Consider the following 23,154-nt stretch of genomic DNA (forward strand, 5'->3'; position numbering starts at 1 on the left):
CACGCAGTAGTTAAGCTCTGGCAGTACTGACGTCAGGGAGCTAACACATTTGCGAATTACATTTCTAAGTCATAGAAAATAAAAGAAAAAAAGACTTTAAAATAAGTGTTTCATCTCTGGGAATAAGGGTCACGGGACACGTGTGCCAGTGTCTGCAGAGCCCCTCCGAGGGCGCTCCCGGGAGCCCCGGTGCCACGGGCACGGTGAGCGGGTGGGCAGGACACGGCGGGGCCAGGGGGCACTTCAGTGGCGCTCCGGACGGGGCTGGGGCAGCTCTGCGCTCCTTAATGGCCCCACTCCTCTTCCCTCTCGCCGACTCCCTCTTCTTCTTCTGGAAACACTGAGTCACTCTGACTCTTCAGATGCTTAATCCCTGAAAATACAGAAGTCATGGTTAAGGCTGTATTTAGCTTGCATCAGGGGGGTTTTTTTTGTGAAGGAAGAAACAGAACACCAAAATAAGGGCAAGTTTAATGCCCATATTTACTCTCTTTTTCACAAACCTCTTCAAATCACGCTATGGTGTATTTACAACAGAGATATTCTCTTCCTTGAATAAAGGCTCAGAACAGTACTTGCTTTTTTTTCTTGGTAACCCTTGATCAGGTTTGTGTTGAACACCATTGCAAAGCACCTGACAGAGAGGAGACTGCTGGCACCAAAGCTGTGACAAGACTGGATCATTTCTTATATGGAGAATGTGTTCTTTTGACCTCCAGATACTGTGAGGGGCTGGATGAAAAGGGTAAGTACCTATCACAGGATGTTTGGAAGTTCAGGTTTGAGGGAAGTTACCTACTGCTGGCTGGGTTTCAGCCAACAAGTGAAGTAGACTCCCTGAAAATGAATCTAATTACAGTTATTTCCCTGTCTCATGTTCAGCACAAGCAAGCAAACCTCAATGAATGGGCCTAATCCCATCTTCTCAGCTCCACCTTGATGTGATAGAAGAATTTGAGCTGGAAAAGGAAGTATCAAGATAAGAAGATGACAGAGAGACCAGTGAGGAAGGGTTGTTATTTTCAAAAAACCTAAAAAGCAAATGCACAAAATTAGTCTCTGGGTCCCCTAGCTTACGACAAACAAAGTGGGAACATAACTGTTCATCAAAAATGCATGATTTGTACAAAACAAGCCTGAATTAGGCTATTTTCAGGTGCCATTACTGTCATTACATAAAAATATTTTTGATTTCATTAAAGATCACACATAATTCTAGTCACCATTTTTAATTGTCAGAAAAAAGGCTTCCCTTTTGTATCACTTCATCTCTGTGATGAGGAGAAATGACAGTCCAGCTGCTTTATATAACCACTGCTAGATAATCAAACACCCCAATATGCACCCTGCAAGTCATAGCACTGGTAGGGGCACAGTTTTCAAAAAGGGGTTCACCCTTGAGGGGTGAGGGCAAGACCCAGATTACTGCTAATTGTGAGTAAGAAGAATTGACGATGGTGTACGTCCAAGAGTTTTGGCCCCAGTGTCGCTTAATCTGGAAGTTCCTACATCTCACTATTTATGTCCACACCACTCCAAAATGCAGCATAGATTTTTTCCAAATATATCACTTTAAAAAAATCTCAGCAAAAGTTATTCCAGTTCCACGAAGTCACAAATAACTGAAAGCAGTATCTTCCATCGGCTGTACAACAGCCAGCTCCACTTCTAACAGGAGCCCATCACTCTGTGCTGGGCTCTGGGCTCCTCTCTCTCTTTTCTTCTGCACAAATGACAGCACACAGTCTTCTGGGAAACTGGTGCTCAGACATAAACCAAGCAAACACATTAATGCTCCCAAGCCACAGTTCTTGTAAGTGCACCCTGCAATAATCAAGCCGTTTCCAATTAATACATGAAGGTGCTCAGCTACCACCAAGCTCTTAGCAGCTCCTCTTTAGCAACACCTTTTAGTAAGGCAAACACTTTAAATATGATTTCACCTAACTATAGGTTAATGGACGTTTGTTTCCAAATTATGTTGTGTTTTTAAGGTAAGTTTGTCTCCTGTTGTTCCCTCTGCACTTACAGAGCCATTTCTGGCACAATTCACAGTACTCATCTAACAGCTGCTGTTCAGTATAGGAATTGCTGGAGCCAGAGTGCACAGTTTTTTAGGGAGTTTTTCAAAGATGAGAAGGGGAAAGTTAGGGACGGAAAAGAAAGCATGTGATATATGGTATGATGAAACCATGGAACTGTATTTTTTTAGGAGTGAAGACTTTTGGTTATGTGGTTTAATTGCAATATTAAATATGAAAATGGTAGGAAATAGAGAGAAATTACATCAATGAGCATTAACCATTGATTTTTGCATGGCAAGTAGCTATTGATCTTATCTGATGATTTTTTCACAACCTCCATTCTGCAGCCTGCCTTCACCTCTGCCAGTCATTTTATGCTACACTGTCATTTGAAAGTTTCCTTCTCTGACCAGTAAGTGCACAAGAGTTGTTGTACTTCTTTATATGCCTTAAGATGTTCTCACAGCATCAGCTTGTCAGTATGAACTGACCCTAGGTGTGGCATTATGAAATAAGATGCTCATCTACGCAATGGAATAAATTAGTGTGAAGTGACATAGAGGTAATGAAATTCCTGTCAGTAACACGTGAAGATGTATGACAGGAAATGCTGGTAACTGTCCTGAAAAGATACATTTCATGCACAAAGCTGCAGACTTTTACAGTGCAAAAAATGGCCTGGAGAAATGAAAATACTTAGTTAAATCATGGCAATCACGCTCTAGTGACATACCACTGCAGTAGCCCACAGTGGCTGCCAGGGGTGGTCAGAAGGCATTGGAGCTGGGCACGTTCAGCCACAGCTCAAGAGAAGAGGCTGGTACAGTGGCTCTCCAGCGTGGCTCCAGTGGGGTTATTCAGCCTGTGCCCTACCCTTTGTCAGTATGAACCATATGACAAGCAGGTAGTGAGGTGAAGCTCTACCCACAGAGGTGTATTGCTGCATCAGTTCAGCATCTTTGCTTAGCAATATCTGAATTGTTTGCTGAAAGGTTACATTCTGTTAGAGACTGAATAAAAATTCATTGCTCAGGTCACCTCAACCATTTTTATGAGCACAACTATGGCAACATTACTTTATCAGAAAGGATATTTCCTTCTCATCTTTTCAATCTTCATACCAGTTACACAGCTCATGCCCTCAGCTTTCTCAACTAGTAACCAAGAAGCACCAAAATGCTGTAGTTTGGGGATTATTTCTGCTCACTGATTGAACATGGTGTAAAGATGAGCATGAAATAAACAATGTAAGATTTTACTTGTAGCAAAAAAGAAAAACAAACCCAGGATATTTTAGAAGAAATTGTTGGTATATAAGAGCATATTCAAGTTAGAAACATCAAGTTACTGATTCCACATAAACTACACAAGCTTGACAATATCAGTTGCAAATAGAGAGGACTGCAAATGCTGATCCATGGACTTGCCCTGTCTCATCAATGTCCCTTTTTCCAGGCAGTGGGTAACTCTGGGTTCGTGGGCACCCTTGCTTTCCTGAAGCGCTCTGCCTGCACTGTCCTGATGCTGCTTTGTTTCTCTCACTGGGTGCCCTGCCCTGCTCTCCCCTTTCTTGGGGATGGGGCTCACAGGGTGCCATCCATCCACTGTCCCCACGGGTTCCCAATCCCCTCTGCACCTAACCCAGCCACTGCTTCACAATGTCACACCCTGTCTGGGGCTCTGCTCTTCACCTGAAATGTCTGAAGGCAAAAACCCTCTTCCAGACCAAACACTGCCCCTTCTCACCGCTCCCTGAAAACATTTCATACCCCTAGTGTTTTCAAACTCACCCTTATGCTACTTTAAAATAAAGTCTGTCTGAACACTGCTAAAGCCAGCAGGACAAGAACTGGTTTTTCTTGAAGGGCTTGTATTTTGCTGCAGGTAATTTAATCCAATTAATGTTGATAAACAAACCCATAATTCCAAGCCATATTGAGCAGCCATACACTAATATAATAACTGTCAATTCCTTTTAGATGAAGTCACTGTCTCAAAGAATATTTCTAGATTTCTAGATACTTATAAATTATGAATGAGAATGGGACAATTTTCTGGCATTTTTTGTAGTCACATCACATCCATGCTGCTTCATCAACAGCTGTCTTTTTGCTTCTCTCCATCTAACCAAAGCACCAGCTTAGAAAGCTAAGCAGGGTCACAAGATTTGAAATAACCAAGTGTTCCTGAATTAAGTATCTCCTGGAAAAAATTTTTTTAAATATTCAAGTAATTAAGGCAGCTCCCCATCCTATTTAACACCTCTTCCTTCACCCTGCTTCACTGCCCAAGGAAGGGTGTTGACATTTACCAAACTCAGGATTGAAGTCTGGTTGGCAGCTTGAATTCCCTAAAGTTTGAAGGGTTATTTGGTTTTATGATTTGGAGCTGATCCTCTCTCTATCAAAAACACATTTCCAGATTTGCAGAAAGCAGTGAAAGGCACAGATAAAACAGGCTCATTTTCAGCGTTTCAGAACTCAATTCGCTTTGAAATTATCATGCAAACAAACCTGGCTGAAGAGGATAACAGCCAAATAAAAATGTCTCAGCCAATGTTAAATGAATTATTTTCTAGCTTCCTTAGCAAAAATGAGAATATCAAAAGAAACATCATATATTTATACCACTAAACAGAAAAAAGGACAATTCTTTCTAATGGTACATTTTGGTTTGCATTTACCAGTCAAATATGTTTTGATTTCTTTGATATGTCTTCCTCATAATTTTTTTCTTAACTGAAATTTTGATTTAAAATATGCCAACAAAACAAACAAACAAACAGAAAACACAAAACCCAAAAAACCAAAAACAACTAAACAGAAAAAACCCACAAACTGATGTCATTAAATCCAGCATCCGCTGCAGATCCTTGGCTGAGTTGGGTGCAATGGAAGGCACTTGTGAAGAAATGAAGCTGGCAGGCTTACAGGGCAGCCTCCACCAGCTATAGGGATGGCCCCTACAGTTACAGGAGAACAAGTAGCTGCACCAGGTCAGGGGCAACTTTGGGCCACCTAACAGCAGCCTGCCTGTACCAAGGGAAGTTACCCAGAAGATGAAGGTGTCTCATCATGAATGGGAAGTGAGTATTTTCTGACCGGATATAAGGAAGGAATTATTCCACTGGGTGTATTTAAGCACCTGTGTGGTTTCCCAGGGATAGTGTGGTGCCTCCTTTCAAGGAGACTTTCAGTGCTGAACTAGGCAAAGTGTTGAACAGCTTGTTAAATTTGGTGCTAATTCTGCTTTATGCATCAGGTTGAACTATGGACTTTCCCAAGGTTCCTTGCAACCTAAATGACTATATGGTTTTATGAAATCAAAACTCAGTAAATGCATCTTACAGTTTATAACAGCGTATTAACCTTAACTTGTGGGCTTCATATTGATCCACCTGGGAGCTTCAAATGACTCCTGTCTCTGCAAAGTGATGAAGTGTCTAACATTTCAGGAATAAGGTTCCCCTTCACTCCTTAAACCCTGGGGCCAGATTAAGTTAATACTTCTGTACTGATTCTGGAAAACATACAAACTTATAACTAGGCCATCTAGTCCATTGTGATCTACATACACAGGAATATGAGGTACATATTGCTCCCAAACACAAGGGATGAAAATAATGGGATTAAAGTCAGTGAACATGGAGCATCTCTTGCATGTGACAGATACACCTGTGAGACAAAATCTCACACAGAAATCACACCCTTGTTGTGGCCCAGTGCATGGAAGTGCAACAGAAAGAATGCAATTCCTGTGAGGGAGTCACAGAGCTGCTGTCCTGCAGATGAGTCCTGGCACTGCTGCTGAAATGGCTCATCTTCCCTTGGGGGCCTCAGGGGCAGATCATTGTCTCAGTCACTACCAGTGTGTGGTGCCTGAGGGTGCTGACTGCCATTGCAGTTGAAAGAATGTGCTGAGCTGCCTGCAGATATAACAGGTTAAACAACCACACTGTGCTAGTAAAACCAAGGCCTATGCACCCTGTTTCAGAAGAAATCCTTTTCTTGCTCAGCTAGGCATCTGCTTGATGGAAGTAACACAGACTCTCAACACAAGATGTTTTGCCAGATGTTTCCAGAAGCAACCAGTGCTCTGTGTGATGGAGCGTGCTCCCCTGTGCTGGTCAGTGCCAGTGGGAGAGCCCAGAGACTGTCGCTGCCATGGGCACCACAGTCCAGCTCTGACAGACACAGGGCACAGCCTCCACTCAGCTCTGAAAAGCATCAACTGAGCTCTGAAACACATCAAAAGCTTCCTGCTCTTGCCACCTCCAGCAGAAGCCGAGGACCATTGGAGCCTGCAGGAGCAGCTGCCTGGCAGAAGCCTCCTTTGACAGAAGCTGAATAATTATTAAAAACTTTTCCTCTCTATGATGACTTTCAATTCAACAGAATACAGCTTCACCAGTCTCCATTCTCGGCACTTTCTGCTTTATGGAAGTTTAGAAAAATCCAGTTTCATCATCTTCAAATGTTCATTGTCAGGTGCATGCCAGCTACACTGCCGAATTCATGTAAATATAAGAAATACATGTCTTGTCTTCTCTCCCATTTGGAGAAGATATCAGAAACACAGCTGTCCTTACTGGTCACGGAGAAACTCAAAACTTACCCCTGCACACACATCTCCTAGCCACTTCAACTTTCTTGATCAAAAACTTGGTTGCTTGGCTGGAAAAAAAATTAAATCCTACTATATATATTTTTATTCTTTTAAGCAGCTGAAATACATTAGGGCATATATTCCATGCAGGAGCAGACCAGGAAGCCAGGAAGAAAAATGCTATAGTTTCCCCAAAACCTATTTTGAGCTTTCTCTTTTTTCCTCTTTGCATATATGACCTGTTATCTATCTCCTTCATCTGTATAATCAGTTCCTGAAACCTTTAATCCATTTTTACTTAACTGAGTGGTTTCGATAAGCTCTCCTTGCATACAAGTCAGAGTTCAGTGCAGTTCAGTTTCATTAGTAACTCTTAAAAACCATTAAGCCTATCCTTAACCCTATCTGCCTCCCCTTCTTCTCCCTCTGCCATTCAGCTCACCAAAAATGATGCTCACTGGTTTCACCTTAGCAGCCCTCTCTGCCCCCATCCTCCATTTCCTTGGATCCAGTTGCCCGTGGACCCAGTCTCAAAGCTTTCTGACCAAGTGCCTAGTGATGTCTCTCTTCATCCTTTCCAGCTTGCTGATGTCTTTGCCTCTGACACTTTTTTGCCCTGGTTCACCTTCACCCTGGTTCTTCTTCCACTGTTGTAATGCTTTTATCTTTCCTCCTTGCCATTCTCTGACACTCATTTCCCCTTCTGTTCAAATTAAACTCTAAAGTGCATTCTTCTACACAAGCTTGTGGAAGGCTAAGACAATATCTCAAAGTGGTCAAAACCAAGCTCTTGATCTGCAGTCCTGTCCAAAATGTTCATCTACCATGAACAAAACTGTCTGACATTTCGGCTTACACATTTCTGATTTCCACTCTTCTCTAGATCCCCATGTCCAACTGTCATCTGAGTCTTGCATGTTTTCTCTCATAACCAGAAAAACGCATCCCATATAGTCTTTATCATTTATCCAGACTTTGAAATTCTCCCTATCCTGGGGTCTTCACTACTACCACATCTCCTTCTCCAAGCTTTATAAATGTACATTTTGTCCTGCCACTACTTTCCCCCTTGAGTTCCCTCCATTGATTCCCTCCAAGATATTTCAGACTAATGGTGGCTATTTATGCTTTCAAGGAAAATTAATTTCTTCATATATTATGGGCATCATCTGCACTCAAATCAGGAAATGATACAGCTTTGCTTCTCAAATTGCTAGGCTTTTAGATTAGCATTTTCATTCTTTCTCCTAAAGTTCTGGAGAGGGAGAACTACCTGCCTCCATGGCTACTTCCAAATCCTCCTCAAAATCCTCAGTTATGGAATTTCAGAAACAACCTGAGAACATTTTTGTTGCCAGCCTGCTGAGACAAAGACTGTTGCTTTCCTCCCTAACATTCTCTATCTGTTCCTGGGCTTGATTGCTGCACCCTAGCTGGGAGTTCCCTGGTGTAATGACCAGCTTCTGTTAAATGTTTGAACAAGGTTTATGTGGCATAGACCAAATTCCTGGTGTGGGTTCCTGGATGCTTCATTAACCTTAATATGATATGACAAGAGTTGTGGCTTACAGTGATCGGTGGATGATTGCTGAGTATGAACGAAGAGCCAGACGATGACTGATATTTGTATGCAAACACAAGATGCATTTTGCATACCTTTCCTTGTGTTTCTTCACTCCCACCTAGAAGAATGGCTTCAGTCTGACAAGCTGGCAGCTATTACTTCATCTGCTGATGCTCATGTTCAATAACTGCACCAGACGACCTGTGGCAGGAGGCTAATCCTGCTTCCAAGCAGATCTGGCAACAAGAGCCCAGCCTTTGTGTCCCAAGGCAGCCACTCTCTTGGGTAATCTCTGAGCTACTGGTGGTTCAAAGAGCATCAAAAAGTTATCTATGACACGACAGCAATAAAACACAATAAAACGCACAGTCCCAGACCTTGACAACTCCCATGTGTATGAGTGAGTGAACAGAAAAAACATGAGGGAGGGAAGGCAAAATAAAAATAAACGCATGTGGAAAACTTTGCTTTATGGATGTTGGCAACTGTGAACAGTCGATGCAGCCTTTGAAAATTTTCTACAGTTTGTGTTGTTCTTTATTGAGAAACACTGAAAAATGGTTCACTGTGCAATGGTGTCAAGGGACTCTGTGTGATACCCATGCCTGTAAGTTTTTGTTAAGTAAGGTTTCAGAGAAACTTGATAACCAACATGCAAGGGTTGCCCTTACTCCTGTGGCCAATTAGTCTGAACATAACCAGGTCTTTCTTCATTATACAGATCTTGGTCCCACTCCTCCAGAAATCAATATTTTCTCTTACTATTTTTAAAGAAAGAAGAGTCAACTTATGTAATTGATGTTAAGTTCCAGTTATAAAGACAAAACCCCAGCTACTGTATATTTACAATGAATGTATGTAAGATACCGTAAATTACTGCCATATGTGGCTTTAAAGTTTGAGATAGGAGATAAACAAATTGACACAGAAAGCAGGTGCTCTAGATAGAGTCCTGTTTGGATTAGCCTAGAAAAAGCAAAGCCAGGCTGTCACTCTGTGATTTACAATTGATGGAATCTTCAAATGCCAGCAGATATGGTGGACCTCCAACATTTAGGAATAAAAAGAATCTGGAGCACCAGCTGACATTACAGCAATCTATAAATAAATATAAAAACCCTCTATGTGTTGTATTATTTTATTCCTAAACTCAAGCTGAGAAGGAGAAAAAATTCTCATGTGTGTTGTGATTATGAGACCAAGTCATTATTGAGCCTTGCAATTTAATTTACTTTTTCCTCTCTCTAATATGCATGACTAAATCAAAACAAACGATCTGAAACATTGGCAAATATGACGAGTTTATGTAGGTCACATATCTGATCTGGAGCAGATCAGATCATCAGCATATTCAGCAGGTCACCATGGCCCCATAGAGGTTTGTGAATGATCATTTGGAAACCCAGCAACAAAGTCTGACTAATTTTCTAAATGTCTGCTGGTTGCTGCTAGCTCTTCTCTTAGCTCCAGTCATACAATCCTCAGTCGTCATGGTGAGCCTTTTAAATGACAAATATTGAGGCTCATTTGAGGCTACTTTCAGCCAAAAGGCTCACTGTTAAACTATCACAATGAAGACTGTATGAGAGCAGCAAAAATCATGTTACAAACGTCTGGCTACTTTCCATTTTGTTCTCTGAGACATCATTTTCAACTTTCCCTTTTTCCCTCTCAGAATGGCTTGAAGCAGCACTGGCTCCTTAGGAGTAGCATGAAGGAGCTTCTTGCACAGAAAGGCTTTTGTTGGTCCTCCACAGGCTGGCCAGAACATGCACTGGAGAGAGGGGTCAGATTTGCCGTGGCTGAAGGGACTGCATCTCCCACTTACAGTAGCCTAAAGAGTGAACAGAGAGGTTTTTGTTGCCCCAGGCAACTTCTGCTAGTATGGAAACATCTTGTTCTGCTGGTTCCTTCCTTCCTAATTCCTTTTCCTTCCTTCCTTCCTTCCTTCCTTCCTTCCTTCCTTCCTTCCTTCCTTCCTTCCTTCCTTCCTTCCTTCCTTCCTTCCTTCCTTCCTTCCTTCCTTCCTTCCTTCCTTCCTTCCTTCCGAATTCCGAATTCCTTCCTTCCGAATTCCTTCCTTCCTTCCGAATTCCTTCCGAATTCCTTCCTTCCTAATTCCTTCCGAATTCCTTCCTTCCTTCTGAATTCCTTCCGAATTCCTTCCTTCCTTCTGAATTCCTTCCCTCCCTTGCTAACCCTCAGACTGCAGAAGTCAGCCAGTCTTCAGAGTTCAAATGAAGAGCAGAAGCTCCTGCAGTCAGCCAGCAAGTGGGTGCTTCAGCCTGTATCAGTCTCAGCCCAACACTAATTACCCTTTGGAAAACCAGAAAATATTTTTTAGCTGATTCTGTGGAGGATGGCTCTGGGTCAAATACCTCAAAAACTTGGTCAGAAAAACATGCAGAGGTGGCTTCCACATCAGTAATGAATTGGGGCAGTACTGCAAAGCTCTCCTCCTCACGACTCCTGTGCTGCTCTGACTAGGCAGCTGGGGCCAGCAATCAGGAGAGGATTAGAGTTTTTCAGCTGACACTTTTCCATCCCGATTTTTCACAGCTAGGGGATAGGCTTAGAACTGTTGATAAGTGTTCTTGAATTGAACCAATGCAGGCAAACCTTCAAAGGTGCTGTGCTTTGACAGGTCCCAGGAAGCTTGTTAGATGGTCAGAATCTCTGCTGAGAAAGCACTTGTCTGGAAGCCAAATCTTACTAATCTTACTGGGCAATGTGTTCATTTGCTGGAGTTGCTAAGCCCTCACTTTTAACATCAGCACCAGTTTCAGTCAGGCAGCTGTCTGCCTAAGAGTAGGTCAGAATCACAGGACCGGCAGAATTGTTCCCTTATGTCAAAGGATTACAGTAATTCCACCAAATAAAAGGCCACATTTTCAAACCTCTAATCAGCTGCTCTATAATAACAGAAGTCAAATGCTCTGCTACTGTCACAAATTATGTGTTAGAACTCACTGGCCTTAAAAATTTACAAGTAGCATTTTCTGAGCACAGCTTCTTTAAATTAAAGCATCCTACACTTTCACAGGCAACTTCTGTCATTCTTAGGATTCACCACATGCTTCTCCATTCTAGTTTATGCATCCAGTTGGAGCCACTCTGTAGCCTATCTTAAAATAAACCAGGAGACTAAAAGTGGGAAGTAGGTTTTACAGCTGGTAAAGAAAGCTGAAGCTAAAGACAGTATGAAAGGATGCTCAGTATTTCAGCTACAGAAGGTAAGTCTGTTTAGAGAGACAAGCCAAATTTTAGTTATATAGACTGCTATGTCTATAAAACAATTGTATCATCCTACCTGCTGTAAGTAAACAAAGGAAAAAATTAAGGAGAATTGGATAAATCTTAACTTTCATAAGAAGTCTTAACTTCTGCATTCTAAACTACATGCCGCTGTTCAACCTCAAATATAGATCAAGTGTAGAATTAGGTTGAAGGCTGTGCTTTATGCCAGAGATCCAATTATAAAAATAAGGGTCCTTTCCAGGCCTTGAAATCAGTGAGCATTTACATAAAGCGGTCCTCCATTTGTCTCTAGGAACAAAGGCTTTATTCACAGCTACTATTCCTTCTACAGAGGGATAAAAGAGAATTCTTCTCCCAATATGTTAAAAGATTAAATGGTAGCTTATGTGTGAGGAAAGGAATCAAGTGTCATAGTTTTATTTCGTCTAATCTGCTCCTGCGAATAGTGGAAACCAAGAATGTTTTCCCTTTTAAATTTTTTTTTTAAAATTCTTGAGTTCTTAATGGGAAATCTCTGACCTGCTCTCCTGGCCATTTCTGTTAATACAGCACAGTGTCTGTGTGTATTCTTGTCCCAAACTCTTGTTGGTGCTGTGCAAACCAGCCTTCAAAGCAAATGCCTAAGCATTTGTAAGGGATTTGCCACCCACAATGGATTCTCAGGAAAATGCTGAATTAGAGAACCTGAACTGAAGATTCTGAGCTTTTGGACCTTACATGAGCTGACACTTGCACCTAGTTGGTCTGTGAGGTACTTATGGTTGCATTGTGACAGAAGAGTAGCATGACATTTTATTCATGTCATATGTTTTAACTTCAAATTAAATTACTTCCATTCAAACAGCAATTTTCATTAAGGTTTAAAAATTGTATTGGCTTCCTTGAAGCTGGGTAATTTTCATTTGTTTGTGATTAGGAAAAAAAGCTCTGAAATTTTGCAGCTCTCCTTATGAAGAAAAAAATCCACCAAAAAATATTAGCAATACAAGAACATTTAGTTTTGCCTAGGTTGCTAAACATAAAAAATGTAGACATGCTACAAGAAAATTAACTTGATTTTTATACACATTCAAAACACAAAGGAGATTAATATTTTTTCATTCAAACCCTAACCAAAAATGCTTTACAAAACATTTTAATCTCCCCAACTTCATGAGCCATTTCTGAGAAGCTGTATTTCAGTTTTCTTTAGGCATTCTATCTGACTTTAGTGTTAGTGGTCAGCATTATCCAGCTGCTGACTTTTTCCTGGACAACTACACTGTGGTGCTACTTTTTTAGATTTTGACTGACATGGGAATTTTTCTGTGGTCAAGAAACCTAAGCAGTTGAGAAAAATCTTATTGCCACATCCTTAGGGGAGAGAATCCTTGATGGAGAAGGGGAGGCTGTGATACTGAGAAGTAGAAGCCTGAGTATGTGATGGAGTGAATGAAGTCCTGTGAGTAATGACCGAACTTTTGCTTCTTCTGTTTCACCCCCAGGTCTGGCAAGATATCCCCAGAATTCTGTTCCGTTTATATTCTGGCTCCATATTTTCCATTTTTGTTATTCTTTTTGTGGCTATTGTTTCTTTCCATGCTCTGGGGCAGACAAAGAAAAAAAATTGTTAATTGCAGATTTAAATCTCTTGCTGAATACTCTGTGCAGCCTGAGATTTTTAAGGTTAGGATGAAAAGCTTTCCAGTGAGTTTTCAAACTGAAGACAGGAGCAAAATCTTTGCTGGTCCCCCACAACTCCAAGGTGGTGTTTCTCTGCTATACTTCCATGTACTGTGTGGCTTTCACTTTTAATTAACCCCGTCTGTTTCTTTTGTCAGAAGTCTATAAGCTACTCTGTTAATTTGCTGATAAATCCCTTACTGAGTTATAATTATAATCTTCATTGTGATCCTTCCTATGATGACAAAGGAGATAGGATTTTGGCATCAGCATAACCTCACATCAGTAATATTGTAAATGTTGAAATGAGCTCTTCTTTTATGCATTTTATAAACAACTTCAAAATTAAAAAACCTTGTAATGATTAAACAAGTGATTGATAGGCCAATGTTTACCTTATTATCCCCACTGCAGTTGTTTCATGGGTGGCATATGAATAACAGGCAATTACAATTTTCTTCATGTTACAGGTACTGTGGTTGCAGCCCTTGCATCCAAGCAGGAATCCGTCAGAATGAGTCTCTTTAGTTCTCACCACTTCAGCACCTGTGAGCTGCTGAGATCATCTCAAGCAGCCGAGATTTGTTTCAGAAGACTGAAGCTGAAGCTGGCCTGAATCCTTCCCATCTCCCTCTGCAGGAGGCACTCCATGCTAACCAAAGCAGGGCCTATGGTATGAGCCATATGAATCAAGCCAGCTAAACTCCCTAGGAGCACAGGAGTACTTCTGGAAGATCAGAGCTAGTCTCTCCTCTGTTTTCCCTTGGTGCTGGAGAGATTTTTATCACATTGAGACTTAACTTATTTGGGGGTTACGGCCTACCCTAGCAAGTCCTAATTCTTGCTTCTGACACATTTTCCTAGGACACAGCATCACCCATCCAAAATGACACGTAAAGAACTGTCTTACAGATGCAGGGATTGTGCTTCCACAAAAGATGTCAGGTAAAAGGTGACATTTGGATATAGGCAGCTGTGGGATGATGTTTTCACTGTGCTGTCATTCCCATATGGGAAAGGTTTGGTCTGTGCCTATTAGCTCTCACCCAGAAAGTTCCCAGCCTGGTGTAGGCACCAGTGATCATTTCCACTGGGCGTTTTGGATGACTCTCATGACTTGGGAGCATAACAGCATTGCTTTGCTGCAAGGAACAATTTCCACGGAGTAAGGGTACAAATCACTTGAATCAAGGGAAACAAACCAGATTGTAGCAATTTTCGGTGTTTTGCACAGTAACATAGGTAGATTTTCACACTCCTAAAAAGAATCCAAACCAATTTAGTACATAATGTTAATGAACAACCAGGGTACTTCTCTGGTACAGAAATTCAGCAAAATCAAATTACTGGCTTAGACATCAGAAGGTGTCTGGCACAGTGTCTCTGATTTGGGAGATGAGAAAAGAGAACAGTTAAAGGTTTAGTTTGACATCTTTAGTAATATTTTAAATTTGAAATGTTTTCATTTTAACTTGTTCAGCTTATAGACTACTGAAACCCCACCAAATTCTTACATTTAAGTGTTTTTGATTGCTGGAAAATTAAAACCCAATGTTAAGAAATACATTATTCAACATAAAATGCAGTCACCACAAATTATTTGCATTGCAGTAGATACAACCAGTCTCACCTTGCAGTTGCCATGGGCAGCACAACATTGGGACAAAATCTTTAGTGGCTCCTTATTGTGTGAATGACTTGACCTTGTGAGAAACCTACCTCTTCTGGTCTTCCTAAGGCATCAAAATACCCCAGAACCAGTATCCAGTACAACCAGAATGCAATTATGCCATAGAAACACCCTATCTGACACTCAGAATTATCAGAGCCTGAAAACAAGAATTGTTCTCAATTTTTCTGAAAAGCACAGCAAGAATATCAGTTTACTCAATTTAATTGGGGAAAGCATAGACAAAGTACAGAAAAGGCAGACTCTTCTCTAAAGATTTAGACACATTCAGATCACAGTCACAGATCCTTTAAAAATTAGTTTTTACACTTCTTACTTCAGATCTCCTTAAGAGTGAGTTGAAATAAAAGTCAGGCTCTAACCACTCATGGGATTTGGGGAACACCGCTGAAATCCAGGTGAAATGTAGTAATAACCTCGCAGATTTTAAATTGAAATTAGTCAGATGGAATAGAATTCCACTCCCTACAACTGTTCTTGTCATTCAGCAGTGGAGCTGCACCTAGCAGTCACCAGAGGGAGCCTGCATGCCAAAAATCCCACTGACTCTTAAAAAACCTCTTTTCTTGCAGATTGCAAGGAAATTTAAAGCTGAATTTACAAAATTTCTCCTCATTGCTGAAAAAAAGGAGAAGCCTGCTGCCTCCCTTTGCCTCTGTAGGGGATGGCCAGCCCGTGGGTGCTCGGGTGCTGGTACACAGGCAGCCACTCACCCCATTGCTCACTGGCAGTCTCTCTGCTTTCCCTGCTCTCCCTTTCACTGGCCACTTCTTCCTTGAGGCTCATATCTGGACACAGTCCCAGCTGAGCTGGGTAGGTGCATATGGGTTTCCTACACCTTACCAGCCGCTCTCCAGGAACAGGTGCAGCCATGGTGTGCCCTGTGTCCCTGTCACCTGGAAAGAGCCCATTGCAGGGAGTCACCCACAAACCTGCACCGTTTCCAGGGCTTCCAGACATGTATGTAAAATTACTCCTTGCTGTGTGCCAACATACTCAGCAATGGTGCACCTTGAGCTGGGAGAACCACAGCAAACATTTCAGGTGAGTTCTTTCCTTCTGAGAAGTCACTAGATCCCACAACTCCTTTAATTGTATTGTTAGAAATAGTTACTTTGTACATGGCTCAGAGCCTGCTGACCATCTCTTCTGGCTATAAAAGATCCATGGAATAACACTGACTGTTCACAGGTTGTATGAGACCTGGAAAACCTGAAGTATCCTCCCTCTCTTTCAAGAAAAATTAGCAACTACACCAGATGAGAGCTTTTAAACAATATCCTTCTGTCCTGTGCAGCTCACAGGAAAATGAATTTCTTTTCAGATCCGTATACTAGCTGCAGTATTTCCTGTGTTTTTCTGGTCACAGTCACACACATAATTCATGTGAGCATTCAGTCCTAGCTGCAGGCCTGAAAGGATGTGGTTGAAATCTTCAGGCTGCCCGTGTTCTTGTCTCCATGCCAAAGCTCTGGTGGATGGTTTTGGGAACTCTGTGTTCTTGCTATACTGAGCAATGTTGCATCCCAAGGGGTGAAGAAAGGGAAAAATTATGGAGGGAAGTAGAACCACATGGCCTTCTGTAGAAATTTTTTGGTTTTCAATAAATTCAGACCAATAGGCATCCACTTCAAAAGGAAAAAAAAATCAAATACTAAAAACCCAGAAAACATCCCCACCAAAAGAAACCCAGCACAGATGGTCCCTAAAAATCAGAAGAATGGTTTCTCTATGTTTCTCTTAGCTTAACCACAGAAATAAGGACCACGTTGTCCAGAAACAGAGATATCACAGAGCTGATGTGCTACTGGGACATTGACTCAGGTCAGAGTGAAAGCTGAAGTAAAAGAGCTAATGGTAAGCTACTGTCCCTGGAAGAGCTGCTTGTGGCCAGGAGCCACTGTCATGGAAATCACTGCCCTGATCCCAGGAGGAGTCCGAGCAGGTGGTGGGAGCTCTGCACCTACTTACCCATGCTCATAAGGACCAGCACAGCTGATGGAATCATAGCTGGAAGGTCGTGGGATGAGTTTGCTGTGTCAGGCTAATGCTGCTGCTCGGTGCATGGTGGTGCCTTTCATGTTATACAAATTCACTATTAACCTTGAGCTTGCCTGTAGTCATTCTGTCTTTTGACAGCTTTGCCTTTTGGGGGTGGGGATTTTTATGAAATGAAATTTGACTACATGGAGAGGAGACATTAATAGACAAAGAGGGACATTAGAAATCTGCAGTTAGGTACAAATGTAGAAAAGTCTTTTCTTTTTAAGGGTAAATTAAATGAGACAGCAGTCCACATACTATGGAGACTTTTTAGAAATACATTGCTTAGAGAGGTACCTCTGCCTCTGTCTCCAGAACATCCCAATATAAACTGAGCAAGCTCCCCTACTGTTTCCCCACCCGCAGACCCCTGGCAAAGCTCTCCCCAGTGGGGCTGATTCGTGGCACAGAGCCAAGGAGGAGTGAGGTGCTGACAGATGCACCTGCCCCCACTGTATGCACAATCTTGCCCTGCCTGTTTGGGAGATGTCAAACAATGAACAGGAGCAGCAATGCGTAATCTGGGTCTTCATTCCACCATTTCGCTTGGGATCAAATTCCGGATTTACAATGCTTTAGATGAAACAAAGGGGCAATTATTATTTATTAGAGTAGGGCTCGCTGGAGTCAGTGTCTGCCATGTGGCTTGGTTGTTAACCTCCAGCATAGAACGTACAGCAAGGAAATAAAATTTAATGCCATGTCAAATGGCTGACTTCATAAGAATCTTACATCCTCTCCTATAAAAATATTCTCTTTTCTTCAAAAGCTGCTTCAATTCAGATCACAACACTGCCAAAATACTTGTAATTTCACTATAAATACATCTTGTAATAAAAAGTAACCAGAACAACACATGCTGCCCTTCCTGGGATTTTTACTTTACTTTTTAAAATATGAACTATGTCTCCCACATTCTTGTTCTATAATATTTTATGTTGTTAGCTCTTAAAAGGTTGACTTTTAAATGTTACTTCTTAGGAACAGTATCATGTTTACACTGGTCTGTATTTAATACAACAATGTTTAATAACACTATTTTAAAGTCATAAATGCTGTTTCGCAGCATTTTTCTAAGATTAGCTTCTGTCATAAAAATAAAGTTGTACCTTTAGAAGGAGGCCAGTTTAACATTCATTGCACAATATTAGAGGGAACTATCAGATATGTGGACTTCACGCCTAGCCAAATGAAGTCAGTGGAAATACTCCCCCAGACATGGGTCTGTGTTGGACCACAAGTGGTAACTTAGGGACTGACATTAGTGCTCAACACAGCCCTTTCTTTTTCACTCCAGGTAATAGTGGCAGATGACAAGTTTTAACACAAACATCCCAGTTTTTCTGTAGAACAGATGTCAAGCTTAGTCTCCACTGGCCACCTTGGTCTCTCTATAGGTACTGCAATATTTATTGCAGCCAAGGCCAGAGCCATTTTGAAGCAGGAGCCGCCAGCTGTGTGAAATGAAATGTATTCAAAGCTGCCAACAGTAAGAAATTAAATACAGACTACAGCAGTGTCTGCCAACGTGTTGGGCAGTAGCATAACGGCGGCAGCCAACTGAACTTGAGATGGCAGCAATCTGATGCATCCCTGTCACCAACTCAGTGATTCACTAATTAATTTAGCTTTTTTTTTTTCTTAATTGTATCTACTGTCATCATCCTACTGTGCAAGTCTGAGGAAGGAGAGAGGAGCGTAGAGAGAGGGGGAAAGAGACCAGGCACTAGAAGATAACATCTTAGTAAAGACAGCCAGGCCATCCTGCATCGAGTGGTGTGGTTGCATCGAGGTGCATCTGACTAAGATGTGGCTAAGAACAGTAGATAAATGAAGAGAACAAGTAGTTTTGGAAACAAAGCTGCACCTCTTGTGACCTAGCTAGGGGCAAGGAAAAAACACAATGATAAAAAACTGCTGCATAAATCTTCTATTTCCAGTGCTTCAGAAAGTCCAGACAGCTGTGGGCCTTCCACCCAGGAAACGAAATGCATTGATGGCATTTTTTCATGTCCCAACACGTCAACAAACAAGAGCAGCGCACATAAATAATGAGGCAGAGCTTAGTCTTTTGTTACCCGAGAAACAACTTACTGAGACAGATTTTCTGCCATAAAGAAATGTGTTGAAGAACTGGTACCACCAAGCTAAAGAACAGATGTTGCTCCAGGGATGTGGCAGCTCTGCTAAGGTGTTAGAGGAAGACTTTGCCCCAACCTTGGGGATTGCTCCAGCCACTGGACATTGCCTGTTTTTGTGGAGTAGCCCTAGTCCCCCACCCAGTAGTTATCACAGCCCTTTAGCCTACTGGAAAAGGAAGGATGTCCAAAATAAGCACTCAGGACAGAGAGGATAATTGAAAATCATCTCCATCTCCTGTTCCGGCCTCATGGCTGACATGCAGCACAGTCATCTTTGAAAAAGGATCATTGTTGGAGAAATTGGGAAAATATAATAGCCTGAGCCAAAGTGACTCACCCACATAAGAAAAGTTTGACTGAGCCCCATCTCAGCTGTGAATATTCACAAGCCTGGCCTTGATATTTAGAAGACTGTGTAGGATGTCTTACATTGTGACTAACATTAATTGCATAAAAATTAAATTTAAGCCCATGTGTGAAGCAGAACCACAAAAAGACATGCTATTTTTCTTTCTAGAATAGTGTGATGTTTTGTGTTCTTACACTGATGTGTTTAGTTAACACTAGAGCTCTTCACAGAGTTTGGCATGTAAGAAGGCAGCCTGTAAAATGATACAAGTTTTTGTAGTCACTGCTGAAGTCTTACAAACTTCATTCCTCTGCCACTTGAAGTAAATTTAGCCTGAGATTTTTGTTCCACAATGATTCTCGTGGGCTCCAAACTCAGTGCTTACCATACTAACAATAATCCTTAATGTCTCCAGACTCTACACGTGTTTGTTGTTAACCTTCAGTCACAAAGTAATGAGATGCATCAGACATCATTCAGCTGGCCTAAGGGGTTACAAATTTGGATGAAGGCCACATACTGTACTAATTGCTTCTAATAAATTACATATTTCAGGAGGGACATCATGATTTTAATCATTTATTCTGCATGTTGTTTCCTTTGGAGAGAAGAACAAGCAGGCACTAAACAAGCAGAGCATCTGAAATTCATGGCAGAAGGTAGAAAGAGCTCATTTAATATCAACCCTCATTGTAAATACTAGAATTATGCATGTATCAAATCCCTGGGTCTGAACACTTTGGGAAAAGCCAGTGAGTTCTGGTTGTTTTAATGACTCAAACCAAAATAATGTCTTTGAATTTTCCTTAGTTTTATAACAACTCTGATTTAATCCCATTTCAAATCTTGTAGCTGGGGCCTAGCTCAAGAAAAAGCCTTTGTCTTTATGCAAAGAAAAATACATTAAGAAGGGAATTTAAAGCATGTATTTCCCAAAAGGCTGAGTGGGAAAACAGTCAAATGTATCTCTCACTTGTGTGGAAAATGACTTTAATTATGATTTGATGGCTTCTTATTGCAAAGGTAGTCCAGTGAACACAGACAGCTACAACAACTTTCTTTAAAGCCTGCTGAAATTAGCAGGATCTCAATCCAGTCTAAACAGCCTCTTGCAGAGAGAACTGAGTGAAATTTTCCTATTTCCCTGACCTCTAGCACACCCACACCAGTAGACTCACTGCTAATGAAATCCTCAAATCACTTGGGAACGCGCACTTCCTTCACAGGGGGAGACCTTGATGGTATTTAAATAGCCACTAGTATTAATAGCAAGAGCTGGTAGGTAATGTGGGGATTTGGGACCTCTAGGGAGCAATGCAGGTTTGGGAACAGTTCAGGCTGTCTTCTGTTAGTCTTTGTAAACCTTGCTTCCTGTCACTGCCATCTGCATTTCCTTCCAAGGATGAGCTGAGATACCAAAAAAACATGACTACCTAGGTAAAAGGAAACCTGCCTCAGCACAAAGTATGCCGTGGGATGGAAAGGTGCAGTTGCAGCTCTGACTCAAATGTGTTCTTTTGATTTTCAAGTGGTAATGAGACACCAAAGAAGCTCTGTTACCTGGAGCAAGTGCAATCTGCTTCTACCTTGGCAGTCTGAGATGCCTTCACTTGGTCTCTCTCTATCTGGGAGGGATATCATCGCATTTTAGACTTCTCTGGCAAGTGTGAGGGTAAAAAAATGAGACTCCAGCAAGACTCCCAGGGCCTCCTCTAGTCCACCAAGCAGAATATTGAAGGTATTTCTAAAGATGCTGTTTGTGCACTGACGGGTGGATGGCTCTTTGGGCTAAAAGAGTTGGACGTCTACTTTGGAAAAGGATCAAAGGATTCTTCTTGCTTTTGTTATACAGAACAAGAAGCAGATTAGTAAATAGGAGAAGGCAGCCTTACACAGTGAGAATTGACTGGAAAAGATTGCCCAAGGTAAAACTGGTGACTATTCAAATTGCAAAACATTCCTGTGGTTGTTTTTATGGTATTTTTCATTGGGAAGTTCAAGCCAACCTTCACACATGAAAAAGACCTTAAAGGATGAGAAAATTTGAAGTTCAGGCATAAAAGCCCATGAATAACAGAAGAAAAAGTGACACAGAGAGGGGAACTGAAGGTGATGAATCCTCAGTTAAGATTGCTGCTATACATACAAGAAACTGTGACAAGAGGTGAATCACAGCATACAGAAAATACGATGAATTAGTTTGGTGCACTCTTGAGATACTGACTTTTGCCACCATTGCATGCTACATAAGAGCATGGAATTAACAAACACTAGTGCGGCAGGTTAGGAAAATAAATACCTATGAAAGCAAAATGGGAAACTTCTTTGCTCTCCATTAGGTTTGGTAATATAATACTAAGAAGCACACCATGCTGAGCTGTTATCTGGTTGGCTGGCTGAGTCCCTCTCCAGATTACTACTTAAATCAATAGCTTTCACATTGATTTTTCCAGCACACTGTATTCCAGTAACAATGCTCAGAGATGAGTCAGCTATTTGCTCTGTCTGTAGGAACTCTGGTGTGTTTTCGTTTAGGAAAATAAAAGCAGGAGCCAAAGTACACACAGATATACAGTAATAATAACCTGCTTGTTTCACCAGGTTTGCTACAGCTTGCTGCAGCAGCCACAGCCTGGCTTTGAGCTAGAGGAAGCTTCTTTAATGATGAAACTGAAATATTTGGGGATGATCTCAGACAGCTAATAACACTGAATTTTAGTTTAGTAAGTGCAATGGCAGAGGGAAAAAATATGCCCGCATATATATCATATAATAGAATCACAGAATCATAGAATGGTTTGGGTTGGAATGGACACTGAAGATCATCTCATTCCAGCCCCCCTTCCATGGGCAGGAACACCTCCCACTAGACCAGGTTTCTCAGAGCCCCATCCAACCTGGCCTTGGACACTTCTAGGGATGGGGCAGCCACAACTTCTCTGGGCAATGTGAACCCCTCCTCTGGGTAGTTTAACTAAGAGGCTGATCTCCATGTATTTACCATGGTAGGTAAAACCACAGTAGTACTGCATTTCCATCTATTGCATATATCTTCATGTATTTGGACATTTTGTGTAACATATATTATAGTTCTGGTATTGTAACCAGTTATCACAATTGTCTGATGTTGCTTCTGCTCTTTTCAACCATGCCAACAATTTCCCATTTTATATGGGTTCCTACAGCCACAACATGCACATTCATTTCCTCTTTCCTGCCTAGCCATCAATTCAGAAACCACCAAACTTTCTCTCACACAGTTCCATAATTGTTTCAAGAAACTTACAAAAACTGCAACAAAACTATTTTCAGCTACTTGGAGATTTGGAGTCAGGCTGAAGCACGACTCTGCCCATGGTTTCTCTTGATCCCTCTCTGCTGCAGGCACAGAGCGAAGCTCCTTCCATAGCCCCTCATCTCTCCCACAGCTCTCTGCACACGGCTGCTGTCTCGGCTTCAAGGCTCAGCTCCACTGCCTTATTATTTCCACAGGCTTATTTCTGGGAACTTGGAGTTAACAGCAGCTACAAACTACTAAAATGTCAGAGAAGCTAACAAATGAAAGTATTTGTCCCTCTTGTCCACTCCATTTATTATCTCCATCTTTAAAAGTACAGATTTGAATGTACATCTTTAATGTGTACCAGATTAAAGTCTATCCCACCTTCCATTAATAACAGCCTCAGGGGGTATGGAACAGACAAGGGGCTGTAAAGAATTTTATTTTTTACTTTTCTGTATGTAAAATACCATATTATCAATATACTGGGGGAAAAACAGTGAACAGGAAATATATATATATACACATATATATGCTT

General features: G+C 41.5%; 1 protein-coding gene across 1 annotated transcript in view; it reads right to left on the bottom strand.

Annotated features, from left to right (window-relative positions):
* Window positions 1-284: 284 nt before the first annotated feature.
* PPP1R1C (protein phosphatase 1 regulatory inhibitor subunit 1C) overlaps window positions 285-23,154 on the bottom strand; it is a gene marked incomplete at both ends in the record, with an annotated part of 48,800 nt that continues 25,930 nt past the window's right edge. The window contains 1 exon segment of the mRNA XM_082285378.1: window positions 285-373. Coding sequence (XP_082141504.1) covers window positions 285-373 — 89 coding nt within the window.

Source organism: Coloeus monedula, assembly GCF_965178545.1.
Source record: "Coloeus monedula genome assembly, chromosome: 7".
Lineage (NCBI taxonomy): Eukaryota > Metazoa > Chordata > Aves > Passeriformes > Corvidae > Coloeus > Coloeus monedula.